Here is an 18,613-nt window from a genome sequence, read left to right on the forward strand (position 1 = left end):
CGAGAAAGTTATAGCCAAAACAAGAAAGTCGCACACAGCAGTGAATAGTGTTGACGGAAATTTCCGAATTTTCGGGAATTTTCGGGTTTTTTATATTTTTTCAGTATTTTCGAGTTCTACACTGTTTTTATCTCCTGTGCCTATATATAGGTCATTTCCCTGACCTATTAGACATATCTTTCACATCTCTTTACCTCTCTTTATTTCTTTTCTTCTTCTTTTTATTTTTAGACTTAGAATTTTATTGCTTCCATATATTACTTTATTTTTCCTGCAAGATTTCAGCTGTCATTCAACATTCATTCCGGGTTTTATTTAATTCAGTTTTTATTATTGCTTTCTTTTTAATTATGTTTATGCTTTCTTTTGCTATGTATGGCTAGTTTCTTTTTCTGATTCTAGGGTTTGTAAATAGTTAATTACGTTCATGTGATTTATTTGTTAGTACCTATTTACCTTCTAGTTTATGATTCATAATTTCTGGTGCTTGTTTTCTTGTGAATTATCTGATCAATAGTTTGCATGTGTAGCTATTCGGTTTGAGACCTAGCGGAGATAACTGTTTAGCGGATTCAGGAATGTATGATATGATCATAACCTTGAGACCTAGCGGAGATAGGTGGATTATAGGGAGCTATTCTTATGAGCTATTAGGAGTTAGTAGATTTTCTTGAGACCTAACGGAGATAGAGAATTTACTAATCTACGATCGTTGCTGCTCTAGCGAGAGTGATTAATTAATTAAGTGATCTCTCATCATAACTGGATTAAAATTGGTTAATAAGATTAATAGATTTATTATGTGGATTTAGTTAATGAAGTTACTACCCTAGGATCAGCTGTCTTTATTATTTGATTTTTCTACGTGATTTTATTTGTTGCTTTTTTAGTTTAGTTTTAATTAAACATTCTTTATTTTCGTTTGCCTATTTACTGTTATAGTCTGTTTAGGGGATAGCTAAAGTTATTTCGTTGTGTCAGTCCCTGTGGATACGATACTCGATTGCTGTTTATACTACGATTATACCGTGTTAGTTGCGGTATTTTTTTTTGCTAATAAAATAGTGATCACTCCCTCCCTATGTTGCATCAGCGCTGTAGCGAGCTTGATACCCCAAGAACTTCATGCCCTGAAAATAAGAAATTACTCCGGAATAGTAGGCGAGCTTCCTAGGACTCAGGTGTTGGAATAATTTATTATAATTCATGTACTTCCTGTGCTGTAACGCATGTACTTCATGTGCTCTAAAACATTAGAGTAATTGATTAGTCTTGATGGTCCTAATCCCACAAAATCAATCCCAAAACCAAAGCAAAATCATAGTACTATCGCAAGGTGTAAATCATCATAACCAACCAATAAACTCAAATTCAAACACTAAAATTCAAATAAGGCCCCACGAACATCAAAACCAAATCATAAGGAGTTAATTTAAATTCTCCATAATAACTCGTTTATGCGCATAAAGACATATATCTCCACGTTCTTCTCCCAACAATTGTAATGTTCAATTCCATAATTCAAAACAGCAATAAATCTAAGCTAATGATATTAAAATACCAAAGAATACCCAAATATCAAAATATCCTCAATCTTTAGACCAATATCAGAATACACATTGAAATTCTTTTCGCATTTCAACAGAGCCCTTACTCCACACCAATAGGCAATCACAAAAAGAAATTTTCTTATGAGACTGGGAATAATTTAATTCATGAGAAAAACATCATTAATCGCATTTCATATGCCTGCATATAAGCATTTTCCAAAGGAAGAGCAACTGCAATAAGAGAATAATCGCATGTACATATTTGATTTTCATATATCCCTAACTGATTCAAAGAGAGATTAAATTTCTTCAAAGAGAGATTAAATTTCTGCTGTCAAATCCAGACCCCCCATCAAAGCATAGAAAGGTTGAGCAGTTTTTATGATGGCAAGTATAAGACTTAGCTTAGAGAGGGGAAGATCATGCTGCGTTGTTCAGTCGAGCATACAGCGGAACGGCGAACCTCGCCTGCCCTTGCTGGCGGAGGGTGGCAGTTTTGATGTGCTGAACCCAAGCAACAGCAGCTTCAATTCCGCCAAGGAAGATAAGACAACTCGATGCGCTGGCTGTAACACCCTAATCTAATTAAGGAGTTAAATATAAATTTTAAATAAATATTTAACGCGGAAGTCTTTAAAATTTTCAAAATCAACCTTTAAAACAAATATCCAGGAAAATCAATTTAATGAAAGTAATAATTAAATAAAATACTTTTGAAAAACACTTTTAAAATGATTTAAAAGATATCAATTTTCTAATGATATATTCAAATATTAACTTTAATTGAAAATCAAAAATCAACACCTTCGTTCCAAAGCATGACATAAAGATATCATGAAAATGTTTAACTACTAAGTAAAACTTTAAATATTTGAATCAACTATTTTCAAAATGACTTGATGCGCCCATTCGACCCTCCACGCGTCTCCAACGTGAAAATACCTGAAAATGTTTAATATGGGATGAGCATACAGAGTATAACTCAGTGTGGGATATCATGCAATAATTGTCCACGTTAATAAAACGGTAACACATATGGTCACTTCATATATAATTTCAATATTCGCACTGTGGCAATCCAAGGACTATTAAAGTCCCGGACCCTATTTACGAGCCCCTGGCGACATCCTCAAAATATACCTCAAATCGCATTGTGGCAACCCAAGGACTGTGAAGTCCTGGACCCTATTTACGGGCCCCTAGCGATATCCTCAAAATATACGTCATAACACATATGGTAAACACATATTATTAAAATGGACAAGAATTAACCACAACATGTACTGAAATAAATCCCACACTTGAAGATTTAACTTGAACTTGAACTCCAACTTCAACTTGAAAGTTAACTTAAGTAATTCAATCAAAATTCATGCCCTAGTCGCGCCGCACCTAGTCAGATAAAAATTCAATAATAAAACATAAGGGCCTAAATGCATTTGAAAAATAATTTAAAGTTAATGTACCTAACTTAATATCGAGTTGGGCTCATATGAAAATCATTGCTATTATAATTAATTGGCTATTTATTCAAGCCCATAAGTAATATAAATGAAATCCAATTATTTAATAAAACTGTAGCCCATAAGATGATTAAAATCTGAGCCCAATCATTTTTAATAAACCCAAACCCATTAGCCCACTTAACAATTCCCTAATTTAAACTCACACCCACACAACTCCAAACACCACTCACGCAGCCAACACTCCCTCACAGCAGCTCTCTCCTCCCCCTCTCTCCTTTCCTCGGTCTTCTTCCTGCCACCGCCACCAGACGGCAACGCCGCCGCCGGAGCCGGCGGCCCTGCCTCCTCTACCTTCCCCCTTCTTCCTATCTCCCTTCTTCCCTCATCTCTCGTCCCCTTCGACCCCTCTCCCTCTCTGTCGTTCTCCCTCTGTTTCTCCTCCACAACCTCGCCCAGCCGCGGCCGCCTCCTGTTCCTACCCGACACCGCCCTCACCTTCTCCCTCTTCAGCCGACAGCGTGGCCACCCTCGCTGCCCCGAGACAGAGAGCAGCGGTTGGTCAGGCCGCCTCCCACCATCCCAGATCCGGCGCTGCTGCTGCTGTACTTCTTCTCCATCGTCGGCCGCCACCCCAGCCTCTCTCCGCCGCCGTGGCTCGGCCACCGCCCAACCGCCATCTCCCTGAAAACCCCCATCTCACTCTTCTATTTCTTTTCTGTGAAATTCTATTCTATTTCTATTTCTTCCAATTTCTTTTCAATCGTGATGGATTCTGTTAAATCGTTCATTAGGGGTACTCAATTCTGTGCTTGGGGTGATGGTGTTGGGTATTTGAATTTAAGAACATGAATGATTGTAAGATGGCTAGCTGTTGTGTTTCTGCATAAACTTCAAATAAGGAAATAAAATAGGAGAAAATAGCTTGCGCGATGAACTAAAGGCTTGAAAATTTACATAAATAATGGGATTACTGATATCTGGAGAGGAAATCAGGCTGAAAACTCTGCATCTGAAAGATCTTAATGATTGTAGTTTATTGAGTATGATTTTCGATTTCAAAGGAAATGTAATACTGTTTGAATGGGGATGATATTGGTTGGCTGGTGAATTAAAATGTAATAGCAATTTGATTGCTACGTGGCTGAAATTTGATGAATGGAAACAAGTGGCTGATGTAAACATACAGCACGTAAACTTCTTAAAATTAAAACTCAGATAAACTTCACACATATATGGGCTTGCTTTATATATATAGCCCAATAATAAAGCCCATCGTAAATAACCTTAGGCACATAAATTGATTTAGGCCCAAATTCATATTAAAATATTGAGCTGTACAGATTCTTTATTTTTTTATAGGTATAATTTATGGTTCAAAGTTATATATCTAACTAGGGGCGCGACTAGACAATTCATGAGCTTGATATATAACAAAATTTTCAATGACTTCACAATTTAAATGCTTCAAAATAATGAAATCTAAAATAATTTAAAATGAAATAATTTTGAATAAATGATTTGGTTTCGGGCTGTCACACTCGCAGCGCGGCGTTGAAAGAAAAGCCGAGCAGTGATGTCGACCTGCGGAACCCAGAGTCGATGGCACAACGGTCTAAACAAAATGACGGCCAAGTTCCCTTAAGCTTTCTATAGCCTTGCCCGATATTACTGTATTGACATGCCCTTGTACAGAAACCAAACAACATCACCAAAGATTAGTAAACAATATGAACATAAGTTAAAGGCTGAGTTCGATATGAAAATAGATTGAGAGATGGAAATCTTCCCCATCAAACTAGATTGTCTCGTGTCTGCTTGAGTTTTTTCATTGGCGTTTCGTTCATTGCACAAATTCGAATCATTTATCATCTATGCCTAATACAATACCAATCACCAAAGGAAAAAAATGATTGAGGAGCAGTCGGATTAGTAATGTTTTTCTAGATTCTGATATTTCAGAATTCCCCAATCGTTAGCCTCTCAGGCTTGATTTCTGCGATTCCCCTGATTCCCAAGAAGTGCAGGCTAAGAATTTGCTCGAAACTACGCAGTCATCTCGTCCACCGATGATGACGGAATCGGCAGCAGTGACGTCGTCGCGCGGTGGATCTTTTACCACCCGTGGAGAGCTTATTCGGTGCTCAGCCGGAGGAGGGCAGCGATGATCGGACCCGGCCCAAGCAATATTTCCCCTAAAATTCTTTGTAGAATCTTCAAGGTTTTCGTGGCAGTTTTTTCTCTTCTTGAAAGAGAGAGAGACATGTGACTTTAGCAAGAGAAAATGACATAGAAGATTTCTGAAAACTTCCCTTAAGAAATTTCAAATGAGAAGATTTAGAAAAGCTTTTGGGGCTAGATTTTGTTTCTGGAAATCGGGAATTGCTGCAAAATTTGATTCTGCTCATTTCCGGAATTAGGAATTTCAGGTACAGAGACAATGGTGGGGCTCAAGTGGGACGACGACCGGCTCTGGCCTCGCTGGATTCAAGAGTTGCGGCAGTGGCTGTCGAATTTTCTTCGCTAATGTCCGCTCAGCATCGCGCTCCAAGAGCGGTGCTGCGGCGCGGCTCCTAGGGCTCACGTCGGCGGACGGCTCGGCTATGGTGAAGAGACAAGAAGAGCATCGCAATTTGGGGTCTTCGATCGGAGACAAGGCAGGGCACGGCGGCCGTTTTGGTAGCGGGTGAGATGGCCGATTTTAGCCGTGGGTGACGAATCTAGAATCTAGGGACGATTGCAACTATCTTCAGACTGGAGTCGGAATCTGGAAGCTCCCTCGCCGAACCCACCTCGATCCTCCTTTTCCTCTATTTTTTTTTCTTTTTTCGATGAACAGTAACCCAAATCCCCCATTTTCATTATTTTTTTATAGGCTCGTCGGAACTCACAACGTAGCCCCGATCCTTTCTCACAGACGGCGCCAGTTGATAAAGCATGGTATCAACACCTAAACTACAAAGCAATAAACGAGACAAGAATTTACGTGGTTCGGTCATCAAGACCTACGTCCACGGGAGTTCTTCGTTGGTTTTCACTATGACTCAAGAAAGTTTACATTTTACCAGTGTTGCTCCGAAATGAATCACCTCCTTTAATGCTAATGCTAAACCTTCTATTTATAGATAACTAATTGGGCCTAACCCTAAAGCCCATGAAGTCCAACTTGGTGGTAGAGCTGAGTCTCAGCAAGGCTGGCTCTGGAAACGCTTCACTCTGGTGGGGTTCTCAGCAGAGCTGTCTCTGGTTGATCTGCTCTGGCGAGGCGGGTTGAGCTCTGCTCTAGCGAGCGGGTTGAGCTCTACTTTGGCAGGGGCGGGCAGCTCTACTCTGGCGGGCAGGGGTTGAGCTCTGCTCTGGTAGGGCGAGCAGCTCTGCTCTGGCGAGGCGGGTTGAGATCTGCTTTGGCAGGCGGTCAGCTCTGCTCTGGCGAGGCGGGTTGAGCTCTGCTCTGGCAAACGGTCAGCTCTGCTCTGGCAAGACGGGTTGAGCTCTACTCTGGCAGGGCAGACAGCTCTGCCCTGGCGATGCGAGTTGAGCTCTGCTCTAGCAGGCGGTCAGCTCAGCTCTGGCGAGGCGGGTTGAGCTCTGCTCTGGCAGGGCGGGCAGCTCTGCTCTGGCAGGCGGTCAGCTCTGCTCTGGCGAAGCGGGTTGAGCTCTGGCAGAGCTGTCCCTGGTATTGCTAAGCATATCGCTGATGAGTATTACAGTCCTCATCAGGTGATGTTCTGAAGACTGAAGACTGAAGAACGAAGGGCTGAAGACTGAAGACTGAAGTTGCCGACTGAAGCATCAGTCGAAGAATCAGTTTTGACTGATTACTTAATGCGTGCCACGTGAAATCAGCGGACTGAACTAAAGTCAAGTATCAGTTAAACATTCTTCCTGGGACTGAACCTCCAACGTTCAAAAGGAAGCCACGCACTCCAGAAGTACAGCCGCATTAAATGCAGAGGTCATTCCTCTTTGGTGATTACCTTTTTAGAGATGTCGCATCTCCTGCTCTTCAAGATAGCCGTTCTCACCAAACAATGAACCTCGAAGATTGAAGCCTCAGCCCAAGTTCAAATTACTCTCTAACGGAAGAAATTTTGAAGACATTCTCCGCCAACGGATCTATTCAAGACTTCTCCTATAAATAGCGCTCGAGGATCACTTCAATCTTCACCGATTCAACGACATAAGCTGAAACTCTGCCAAAATTATTTCTCAGCTAAAGCCCAGACTCTCCAAAGTTTGAATCGAAGAAGAGAATCCAAGAGCCAAAAATCAGTCACTGCTGATTACATAAATTCTCTTAGACCTTAGGCAAACCTTGTTTACCCAAAGCCTAGGTCAAACTAACTACAAAGAACTTGTTCTTTGAAGTTTAGTTGGCAAGTTTTCAAACCTCCTTTCAACCGACTGAATCGAGTGTTTGTGATGTAAAGGAGTTCAGAAAGGCATTCTGTCTCCGTGAGATCCTAGTGCCAGTGCGTGCTAGGAGTGAGAAATCCAACAAGGTGTGTTGGTACTGAAGATTGAATCTTCAGTTGTTTCGGTTGTGTGCACCCGTAAGCACATGTTCAGGTTTGCAGTGCACCAGTAAGCACTTGCCGAGTGAAGTTGTTGGTCTGATCAACCGACCGTGGATGTAGGAAGTGTTTTCCGAACCACGTAAAAATCTCTGTGTTATTTACAGCTTTCAATATTTATTTTCTTACTTGTGCTCTTCCTTTCGTAAATTGAAAACTGATTAATTGCAAAGAGAAACTTAAGACTAACACGTGCTCAATTCACAAGCTATTGCGAAACAAAAGTTTTCCGTTGCGTGTGTTATCAGTCTGACTGGTCTATCTTCTGATAGTCAGTAAGATTTATAACATCTCTGTTTATCAAACTCGACTGAAGCCTTACGTGCATAAGTTAAGTTCTTTTGACTTAACTGATAACTCCTTACTGAAGAGTATTCAGTATCAGTCGTCAACCCTATTTTGGTCAAAACTCTTTTCAGTAAACATGTGTCTGAGTTTGTGTTTGAAGTTTTGTTTTGATCTCTTGTAAAGATCGAAAATAGCCTATAGGTGTATCCCCCCCATACACCTATTCGATCCGGACCTAACAGAATGCCTTCAACACGGACTTTCCTTCTTTGTTTGTACGTAATTAGAATTTTATGAGCCCAAAATTAAAAAAAATATTGTGCTGTCAAAATTGTTTTGTGTGAAAAAAAAATTGTGCATGATTATGATTCACATGAAAAGATAACTGTTATATTTTGCTAGAGTATTACAAGTGAATTTATAATTTTCACCTCAACTTTGGTCTTTTCATACTCTCATAATTCGAGTCTGAAAGTGTAAGTATTCGTTGTGGATTTCCACAGACTTTAAAAAGTCCATGGAATTTAAATTCCATGGAATTCACATAGATTCCAGACGACTTTCAAAGAATTCGTGGTTGGATTTCACCCCGATTTTCACTGATTTTCGAAGACTTTACGGGATAATTTTGGAATTGAATTCCATGAAACCAGCGCCCGCTAGAAAAGACCCAGCGACCGCTGAGTTCCAGCGAGCGCTGGAAACCCAACTTGTAAATCTAAAAAAGATCAAAACTTCACGCATAAAGTGTGTTATTCTGCACCTGTTCTTGTCTGTAAGCGTAATTTTCAATTACTTCATAATCAAGGCTCTCAACAGAGCTACCATCGTCCTTCATGTAAATCACGAATGCAACTTTAGGTTTCGTTTTGATCAACAACAAACGCACCATGTATTTTAACAAAATTCATAATGCGAAAACATTGTTGATTAAAATTCAGCGACTAGTAAACAACTGTGATTGTATAAAATCAATATAGTCAAGCATCCAATAACAGTAGGGTTGATGAGTAGCAGCACCAAATATTTGACAATTAGATGATTAATTCAACCTCGTAATTTCATACTGAAACATAGCCATAACCAAATGACATCACTCCGCCATCAACAAGTCTGACACCATCTAACACAATCAATACAACAGTTGGACCAGAAGAAGAAAAAATTCCATAAAAGTACTCAATTTTTATTCATTAATCAATTCATTGTTGCGTGAAATACAAACTAAAATTGTCCTTCCAAAACCATTTTATTGGGTTGGGCCGAGATGCTGCTCAACAGAGCGATGCTGCAGCTCCTACGAATTAGCAGAAACGAATTATTGTGGAACAAAATGAGTGCAGAATTTTCTTTACAACGAAAAATTGAAACAAATAATTTTCTGCCGCTGGGAACCCAGCGTCCGCTGGCTTCTTGGCCGCGGGCGCTGGAACTCAGCGCTCGCTTAAAACTTCATGGATTTCAATTCTCGTGGTTCTTGGCCGGATTTCGTCGTGTGTATTTTTTGGATGAAATCCATGAAAGTCATTCCGGATTTTAAGTCAATGGAATAACTACACCTAGATTTGTATGGATTTTAAAAAGTTTGGAACGAATACACCCAAATTTATATGGACTTTTAAAAGTCTTGAACGAATACACCCAGATTTCTGCAGACTTTTAAAAGTCTTGAACGAATACACCCAGACTTTTAAAATCCATAGAAATCCATCAAATTCCAGAACGAATACACCCAGTATTAAAGTTGATGCCATTTTTTGTATTTAATAAAGTTCATGTCATTTTTATAAATGACTTCAAAAATTTCATCATTATTTCGTATTTTTAAAGTAAAGTTATTTTTATAAACGACTTTAAAATTTAAGATTTTTTTAATATATTTTAAAGTTTCAATCATTTCTTTAAATAATTCTAAAATTTGGGCCATAAATTATACTCCCTCCGTCCCATTAAAGTTGGCAACATTTCTATTTTGGGTGTCCCACTAAAGTTGGCCACTTTCTAAAAATGGCAAAAGTTTACTTTAATTAAGTCAACAATTACTCACTAATTTGGTCAACAATTGTAGGCCACTTTCTAAAAATGCTAAAATTACTTTAATTAAGTCAACAATTACTCACTAATTTGGTCAATAATTGTAGGTCACACTCTATTAAAACATATAACACTCAATTTCTTAATCTTCGTGTCGAAACGAATGTTGCCAACTTTAACGGGACGAAGGGAGTAAATAATAAATTATTGTCTTGCAGTGTAACTTTTTTTAGAGCTCGTTCTCTTGTATAATTTGAAAGAGGCACGAAACACCACCTGACCTGACCGAAATAAAATTGGGGATCGATTTGGCGGGAAAATACCCTTACATCCCCGAGTCCCAATCGAAATACTCATTTTACAAGTGGAAAGAAAGAACCCTAAAACTAATCCCGAAGCCCAATTCTACTGCTATATTCCGCAATCGTGACTACTTTATCTCCCAATTCCACCCCTAAAACCAACCATCTAATTGTTCTTATCCAAGTTATTTATTCTTTTTTTATTTTTCATTCTATTCGCAACCTCGGCTTCCGTCTCACTCTAACAAAAGGTGCTTTTTTTAGTGTTCATATTATCACCCAAATTTATTTATTTCTGGTGAAGTATCGTGAGGATTTCGGTTGCACAGTGGATTGAGTTTCTTGCCCCCTCCCCCTTTATAATAGTTTCACGTAATTCTGCTTGAAGGGAATTAGGAAATGTCTGACGTTTTTGACGATGACGCTGATGCTGAGCCCACGATATCGATTGGGGATTACCTGAAATCGGTTGAAGAAGAGGAGCTGGTGAGTGATTTTCTTGTATTACTACGAGCTTATCTAATTATTAATGTTTATGGAAAAACGAAAAAAAGCTACGGACTTAAAATTCGGGGAGGAAATTTTGTGCTAAGAGATTTTAAGGCCATGTTAATTATGTGTAGCTAAGTTAGAATTATGCTGCAACTGAAAGTGCAGCTCTAGCATATGGAGTGTTATCCGGTTATCCCCATCAATCCAACTAACTTTTTACTAGTTCATTGAATGGAACCTCATTTCTTATGGCATAGGTTAGGCTTAGGCAGAATGTTTAATGTGGTAGCTGTTCGCTATTTTATTTTTTTCACAGATTAAGCATTTGTTTGAAATCAAATTCTTACAATTGGTTTTCCTCTAAGGGTGTGTTCTCTTTGATTGTAAATTTACATGGGAAAAGAAAGGATAAACAAAATTTCACCCTTTAAATACTTCATTTCTTTTTCCACATTTCCTACTTGACCCTTACTAATTCCTCATTTACACTACAAAGGAGGGATAATATTATGACACCATTTTTGGAGGGATAATATTATCCCTTCTTTGTAGTGTAAATGAGGAATGAGTAAGGGTCAAGTAGGATATGTGGGAAAAGAAAGAAATATTTAAAGGGTGAAATTTTGTTTATCCTTCCTTTTCCCATGATAAATTTGCAACCAAAGAGAACGCACCCTAAGACAAAATAGATGGTACATATTTTATTTTCAAAATTCTTTGAGACACACTGAGTTTGATAACGTGAATGTATGCATTTTGGCTGTGGTAGGAGTTACTGGTAATCCTTTTGTGTATTAAATAGTGGAGGCAGCAGAACTTGTTGCTGAGATGTTGTTTTTCCCAATTCATGGTTAGTAGTGCTATCTCATTTAGTAGGGTAGTTGATAAGATTTTGGCTATCTGTGGTTGCTAAAGAATATTGATGACACAGTTGGTCCAAATACATGGGTTGGAACATATTGCCATTTATTAGCCTTTCTACCTGAATGTTCATTGTAGTTGGATGGTTCTTGAGATTATGTCTGGTATGTATTGTACTTGGGTTTGGATGAAAGCATGCATCTTTTTCTACATTCTCCTGAGTGTCTGTTGATGTTGGTATTGTAATCTGATTTGGACGATATTATATATCTCTATCCTTCATTGTTGCATGAATCAGTGGTAGTGGTTGTTTCAAAATGCCAGTGAGTAACTTTATAGAAATTTCCTTGTTCAATTTTTCTATCGCAAATTTCATTTTCACTTTCCCTGAGAACTTTAATTTCTCAGTGAAGTGCTAGAATTTAAGCTTACTTTCTGAAAGTCGGTCAGAACAATACCAAAACATCTACTATGGAGTCACATTTCATGCATATGCATTCCTTTGTTTTCGTGTGATTTGCTATCTCTCTTTCTCCTATATCCATGCTGTTTTCCACTCCCATTTTGCTATCGCTCTTGAAATTAATTTTTTTTTTAAAGAGAGGATGCTTTATGTTGCTTGTCCAAGCTTATAATATTGACATGGGAGGTTGGTGACTCCCTTTTACATTATATGTTTCTTTAAACCAACCATTTGATAAAGTGGAATTAGATAGGAGACACATAATATACATTGGTGTTTGTGTATTATGATGCATCACTTACGTTGTTGATATGTCAGTCAGGCTTCTCATCACATGCCATTTTTAGATTTGGTACCTTGACTGGCTGAAATCTTTTGTTTGCTTTTGCATCCATACATTTTAAAGGAAGCGGATTTAATTCTGGGAGGTGATGAGGGCAAGGAGTGTACCTACGGAAAAGGGTATGTTAAAAGACAGGCAATTTTCTCATGTTTAACCTGCACACCTGATGGTAATGCTGGGGTCTGCACAGCGTGTTCCTTGGTTTGCCATGATGGCCATGAGGTATGTTTGAGCTCTTTAGTAAGTTTTGGATTGTCATTTTAATTTCTTGCGTTAATTCACGCTATGTATACTTGTGATAATATGTGGACGTTCTTTTGGCACGTAGTGACAAGTTTGTTATATTTGGATGTGTAATATAACTTCTTAGTTCCCATAGCTGTTTTCTCCAATTGTGCTGCTGTTCCAAAGATTTTATTGCTTTTGGTTATTTTGGCTTCTGTGTTATTACAGCCATAATAAGTCGAGGTAATAACCCCAAGTTTAGTTTTTCATAGAAGACTGTTTTGAGATATTTGCCCTTGTTTCCAGGAGAGTCAATTGCTGACACAAAATGCTTTTTATTTCTAGGTGTTTGATGTGAAATAATTGAAAAAAAAAAATCCAATTTAGAAATGGTTGACTATGGATACAGGTGGGCACACCTATCTAACATTCAGATTCTTACAAGTGAATTAAACTATTTGTTCTATTCCGTTTGCTATGCTCTAGCAAGTGTGAATAATCAATTAACATCAAGCAAAGTATTGGACATGTGAAGATACATAATTCTTAGCTTTTTTAGATATGTGACAAATGGAATGTTAATATGCAAGAAATGGGATCACACATTAAGATGTGAAGGAATAAATTACTTACAGAGTTACAGTATGTTTTTGACCGATACTATGTGCTGCTTGAACTAGATTCTGGAACTATGGACCAAAAGAAATTTCAGATGTGATTGTGGAAATTCAAAATTTGGGGAGTTCTTCTGCAAGCTTTTAGCCAGCAAAGATGTAGAGAATCCAGAGAACACGTACAACCACAATTTCAAAGGTGCTTACTGCACATGTGATCTGCCTTACCCCGATCCTAGTGTTGAAGAACAAGTTGAGATGATTCAGTGTTGTATATGTGAGGACTGGTTTCATGAGGAGCATATCGGTCTTCAGTCTGGTGACAAGGTTAGCATCTATTATTTTTACCTTTTGTCTTCTCATATACTCCCTCCGTCCCATGAAACATGAGTCCTATTCCTTTTTAGGCCGTCTCATGAAACTTATTACGTTTCCTTATGTGGCAAAAGTTTTTCCCTTTATTCACCTACCACACTTAACACACTAAATACTACTTTCTTAAATTCCGTGCCCAAAAGAAACGACTCATGTTTCGCGGGACGGAGCGGAGGGAGTACTTCACATGCCCTTGAAAAGACCAAAAAACATGCATACAGACTGCTCAAAAGTCAAAAGTGCCTAGTGGTGTCCGAATTTGTCCATGGAAGGCTGTATTGTTGGTTAATGAAAATTTTATAGTCTGAGCATCCAAATGCTCAAATAATGGGACAGACATATCTTAGAGTTATGCATGTTTTGTCATTGATTAACCACATTTATTGCTGCATTGTGTTGTAGTAAATGGACAATTAGCACCTTTACTTGGTCCAGTAAAAACAGACACCCATTCACATTCACATTCAAATATATGAATCTGATTGGTTCCTCACCATTTACTGCTGCTGGTAGCCTAGTACTTTTCTTAGTAGTTTGGTCTTGGTGATATTTATCATCTGTCCTGTTTGCCACTGGCGTGGTTATTTTAGTGCTCTGCAGTGTGAGTACAAGTTTATGGTATGTCTTTTGTTGAAAAGGTGTACATTTGAGTATTATCTTATCGTCTACAACGGAACATTTATGTTGTTATTAAGTACTCCCTCCGTAAAGTGACATACTTTTGGCAGACGGAGGGAGTACTAAATATAAATTCGTTGAATTATGGAAATGTTGGTTTTCTTTGTTTTGTTTTGTTGTTGTTATTATTAGGGAAATTTGCACCAAAATACACAAACTTTGCCGAAAATCCATATTTGACGCGATGTTAGGATTTTACATTTTAATACACCAATTTAAGAAGTTGTTCAATTTTGACACATTTTTCAATTCCGGCGACCGGCATTCTGACGTGGACGCCGGAATGCCGATGTCGCAGCCACGTCACACACCCACTCTCTCTCACTCTCTACACGTCACCTCCCCCCTCCCCCCCGTCGGACCCTCCCCCTCCCCAGAACCGCGTCGCACCACCGCCGCCGAGCCCAGCCTCCCGCCGTCAGCCACTTCCCCCTCCCCAGAACTGCGTCGCACCACCGCCGTCGAGCCCCACAGCCATAAACCCTCCCTCCCGCCGTCAGCCACTTCCCCCTCCCCAGAACAGCGGCGCACCCGCCACCTCCACCAACCAAACCAACCTGATTTCCCACCACCACCGTCGATAGAGAGAGAGTGAGGGGAGGCAACTGGACAGCGGGGCTGTTCGGCGGAGAGAGCGATGGCGGCCTCAGCCTTTGAGGTCGACCGACGGTCCAGAGAGGGTGAGGTCGACGGCGGTGGTGGCCGATGGCTGCTGCTGTTCGTCTGTCAAGGAGAAGGGCAGAGGCGAGGATGAGGGAGGCGGCGGTCCGGCTGACTGCTGCTGTCGGCTGGAGCAGAGGGGGAGAGTCCGGCGGTAACCTCGCCGGAAATCGTAGGAGAAAGAGGGTTTAGGGATTTAGAGAGAGTGATTTGTGGATTTGGGGATTTTTGTGAGGGAGGAGATAAGGGGGACGAGCGAGAGAGCGAGAGTCGGGGGAAGGAAGGAAAGACAGAGAGAGCGGCGGCGGCACTCGCCGGCCGTCTGTCGACGGGAAATTGAGAGAAAAGGGGGAGAGTTTCATGAGTTACTTCATCTGGTTCGGTTTTGAGAATGAAAGAACGGGATTTGAGTGAGTTTGATGAGGGGAAGAAGGTGGTGGTGGCAGCTGGTGGCGATTTCGCCGGGAATGGAAGGCGGCGGCGCCGGCAGGAGAGAAGAGGGAAGAGAGGTAGGGAGAAAGAGGGTGGAGGGCGGCGAGAGTGATGAGAGAGAAGGGGGAAGGTGACGTGTATAGAGAGAGAGAGAGAGAGTGGGGTGTGAGAGAGAGAGAGTGGAGTGTGTGTGTGTGTGTGACGTGGTGATCATGTGGCATTCCGGCGTCCACGTCAGAATGCCGGTCGCCGGAATTGAAAAATGTGTCAAAATTGAACAACTTCTTAAATTGGTGTATTAAAATGTAAAATCCTAACATCGCGTCAAATATGGATTTTCGGCAAAGTTTGTGTATTTTGGTGCAAATTTCCCTTATTATTATTATTATTTACTCCCTCCTTCCACAAAACATTTTCCTAGTCCATTTTTGAAAATAACCCATTAACAATTCTCATATATTTATACAAATTGCCACTAATGAACCCACTACTTTTGGAAATAACCCTACTAATAATCATCACTTTTTCTAATTTGTGGGACCTTTTCTTCCACTCATCATATACACAATTAGTTTTTCTTAAAACCCATGTCCACTCCCCTTAGGAGGATATTTCGTGAACGGAGAGAGTATATATTTTCCTCCTTTGGCTTTTGCTTTCTATTATTTGACCTTTTGACCATCTTTCTATTGTCAAATAGATCCCGAGAGATGAGGAAGGCGAGCCACTGTATGAGGATTTTATCTGCCAAGGTTGTGCAGTCGTCTGTTCTTTTCTTACTTGCTATTCTCAAATCATTTCAGTATCAGATCCTTCAGATACTGGGAAGAAAAAGGCTGTTGAAAACTCTAATTTGATATCGTCAGACAAACCTGATGACGACAATGGCTCCATTAGCAATACAAACTCTTGTATTGTTCCTGTAGAAGCTGATGCAGAAGCTGTAACTAAAGAATGCAATGAAGTTGCTGGCCCGAGTACCAAGTGTATTATTGGAGGCATAATAGACCATCTCCCAGCTACTGAGAATACCAAGCCCTTGTTTCTTTCTAAAGGTTGGAGAGAGTTCCTCTGTAGGTGTGGGAAGTGTTCAGACTTGTATGCCCAGAGGCAAATCAGCTTCTTGCTCGACACAGAGGACTCGATTGCTGAGTATGAAAAAATGGGAGAGCAGAAAAGGAATGAGAATATTCAGAAACAAGAGGGTGCTGAATTGAACTTTCTGAATAATCTGGGCCATGTTGAGAAGATGGAAATACTAAGCGGAATTGCTGACATGAAGAATGAGATTTTCTCCTTCCTGGTATGTCAAAAGCTTAGAGGCATTGCTTTCAGGTCTCCACACTGTAAATAATTTATTTTCATATTATTTTTACAGGAATCGTCGGACCCCTCAAAGACTATCACGACTGCAGATATCCAGCAGGTTTTTGAGAATCTTGCCAAGAAGAGAAAGCGTTCTGATTAAGTTATGAAGCATAGTTGTGATAAGTGGTAGTGTAAATTTATCAATCTGTAGTTGCTGTTGGGAGCTAATTTCTAGAGAAATGTGCGCTTGCTGAGTATGTGGTTATACTGCTCTATGCATGTGAGTCCTTGACTTGGGTTATAGATTATGTATGTTAGTTATATAGTTAATGAAAACCTTTTAACTCTCTCTCTCTCTGGATCTTGTCATTCCTGTAAACTTTTACTTCCATTTTGAGGTAAATGGAGAGTGGAATTTGATGTATTTGTATTCGCAGCTGCATAAATGTTGAGAATTAGTTGAAACATTTCTTTCTTTGTTTTCATGTATTCTATTGATGAATGATGTCTATGCCTTCTCCTCAGCATAAAGCATGCTTATTAAAATATGAAGCAAACTATTTTTTCAATTTCAAGTTCGGGATTAGGGTCGACGTTTTTACTGTGATGATGTTACTATTAGAATTTAGAAATACTTCCTCCATCCATCAAGATTATGTAAAAATTACTATATCGGGCGTCCGCTAAAATTATGTCACTTTTCTTTTAAGGCAATGGTCCCACCATCTTCTTTAATATTTTATCCTTACTAACACTCTTTATTTACAAAAAACTCACCCCGAATTTAATCTCAACCACACATCTCATAAAGTGGTGGGACCCTTTCTCCAATACATCAAAATCATCACCAAATTTATTAAATCTTGTACCCAAACAATTTTACATAATCTTGGCGGACGGAGGGAGTACTAGTTTGTTGCCCGTCGTCGAAATTAATTACTATTATATTTAAATTTTGTTAATAAGTTTAAGTATAAATTTGATAATTATACAATCTGCAGATTATGAATTTCGTTTATATACTTGTATATATTTTAAACACAATTAAAAATAATTTTACTACTCATTCTCATTTTAAATTGATAATAATAATCAAATATAAGTTGTTACGATAATTAGTTATCTATCTCAATAAAAACTCATAACATTTCAAAATAAACATTAACAATAAATAATAAAAGATTAATAAATAGAGAAAATTTCACGTAAGCAGATAATCTTTTATTTAGATTCCACAGTTAGTGAAGTCTTCCACAAAAAATAAATGTGGATTCCTTAACATATATATATGTGTGTATATTAACAAAAAATAATATGAATAATAAAAACTATATAATTTATGTACTCGTTTAAAACTTACACATTTTTACTCGTGCCAAACCCGATTTAAAAGTAATTTTAATTATTCACCAGTCCAAACTGTCAAACATACGAAAGAGAGTAACTCTCTTGTCAAACATATATAATAATATCCGTTAATTATCCGAACACATTTAAATTTTATAAAATATCCAAATAAACAATATAAATTATTATAGTTATTGATTTATCTAACTCAAGAAAAGCTTACAATCAATATGTTTGTTTCTAGATATTATAAACTATACATTTATAATAAATATCATAAATTATAAAAGACTAAAAATTAATTTATAGTAATAAATATAGAACTTATATATTATACGAAATCTTTTTAGAATATCTTATTAGAATTTATATACCAGTCATGTCACAAACCCTACTCAAAAGTGTTTTTGCTATCAGTTATCGTCAAAATACGTATAGTGATATCTGCAAATTTTTCTCAAACTCGTTTAAGTCTATAAATATCTAAAAAGTCAAATATAAGTTGGTACAATAATTGATTATCTGTCAAATTTCATTGTTGGTGAATTTACTAATCCTAATAAATACATGACTACAATTGGTCAAGTTTATTAAAATTTGAACG

At 38.6% G+C, this 18,613-nt stretch overlaps 1 protein-coding gene and 1 long non-coding RNA gene across 5 annotated transcripts; one reads left to right on the forward strand and one right to left on the reverse strand.

Annotated features, from left to right (window-relative positions):
• Positions 1-2,338: 2,338 nt before the first annotated feature.
• Positions 2,339-4,548, reverse strand: LOC131024504 (uncharacterized). The gene is made up of 3 exons (XR_009101881.1): positions 3,971-4,548; positions 2,852-2,942; positions 2,339-2,492 (listed from the first exon to the last, which is right to left on the reverse strand). It is a non-coding gene; the product is annotated as an uncharacterized LOC131024504 (long non-coding RNA).
• A 5,618-nt stretch (positions 4,549-10,166) lies between these two features.
• LOC131024505 (uncharacterized) lies at positions 10,167-17,129 on the forward strand. Of its 4 annotated transcripts, none has more exons than XM_057954012.1 (6): positions 10,189-10,462; positions 10,600-10,697; positions 12,434-12,592; positions 13,276-13,536; positions 16,055-16,657; positions 16,733-17,129. In XM_057954012.1, the coding sequence occupies exons 2-6, from the start codon at positions 10,611-10,613 to the stop codon at positions 16,820-16,822; spliced, it is 1,200 nt and encodes a 399-aa protein (XP_057809995.1). In that variant the 5' UTR covers positions 10,189-10,462; positions 10,600-10,610; the 3' UTR covers positions 16,823-17,129. The 4 variants fall into 4 exon arrangements, with proteins under 4 accessions (XP_057809994.1, XP_057809995.1, XP_057809997.1 ...); XM_057954014.1 differs by adding an exon at positions 11,473-11,553 and having other exon boundaries at positions 10,222-10,697; XM_057954013.1 differs by having other exon boundaries at positions 10,222-10,462; positions 10,578-10,697.
• The last annotated feature ends 1,484 nt before the right edge of the window (positions 17,130-18,613 follow it).

The sequence above is a fragment of the Salvia miltiorrhiza genome, chromosome 5 (assembly GCF_028751815.1).
Source record: "Salvia miltiorrhiza cultivar Shanhuang (shh) chromosome 5, IMPLAD_Smil_shh, whole genome shotgun sequence".
Classification (NCBI taxonomy): domain Eukaryota; kingdom Viridiplantae; phylum Streptophyta; class Magnoliopsida; order Lamiales; family Lamiaceae; genus Salvia; species Salvia miltiorrhiza.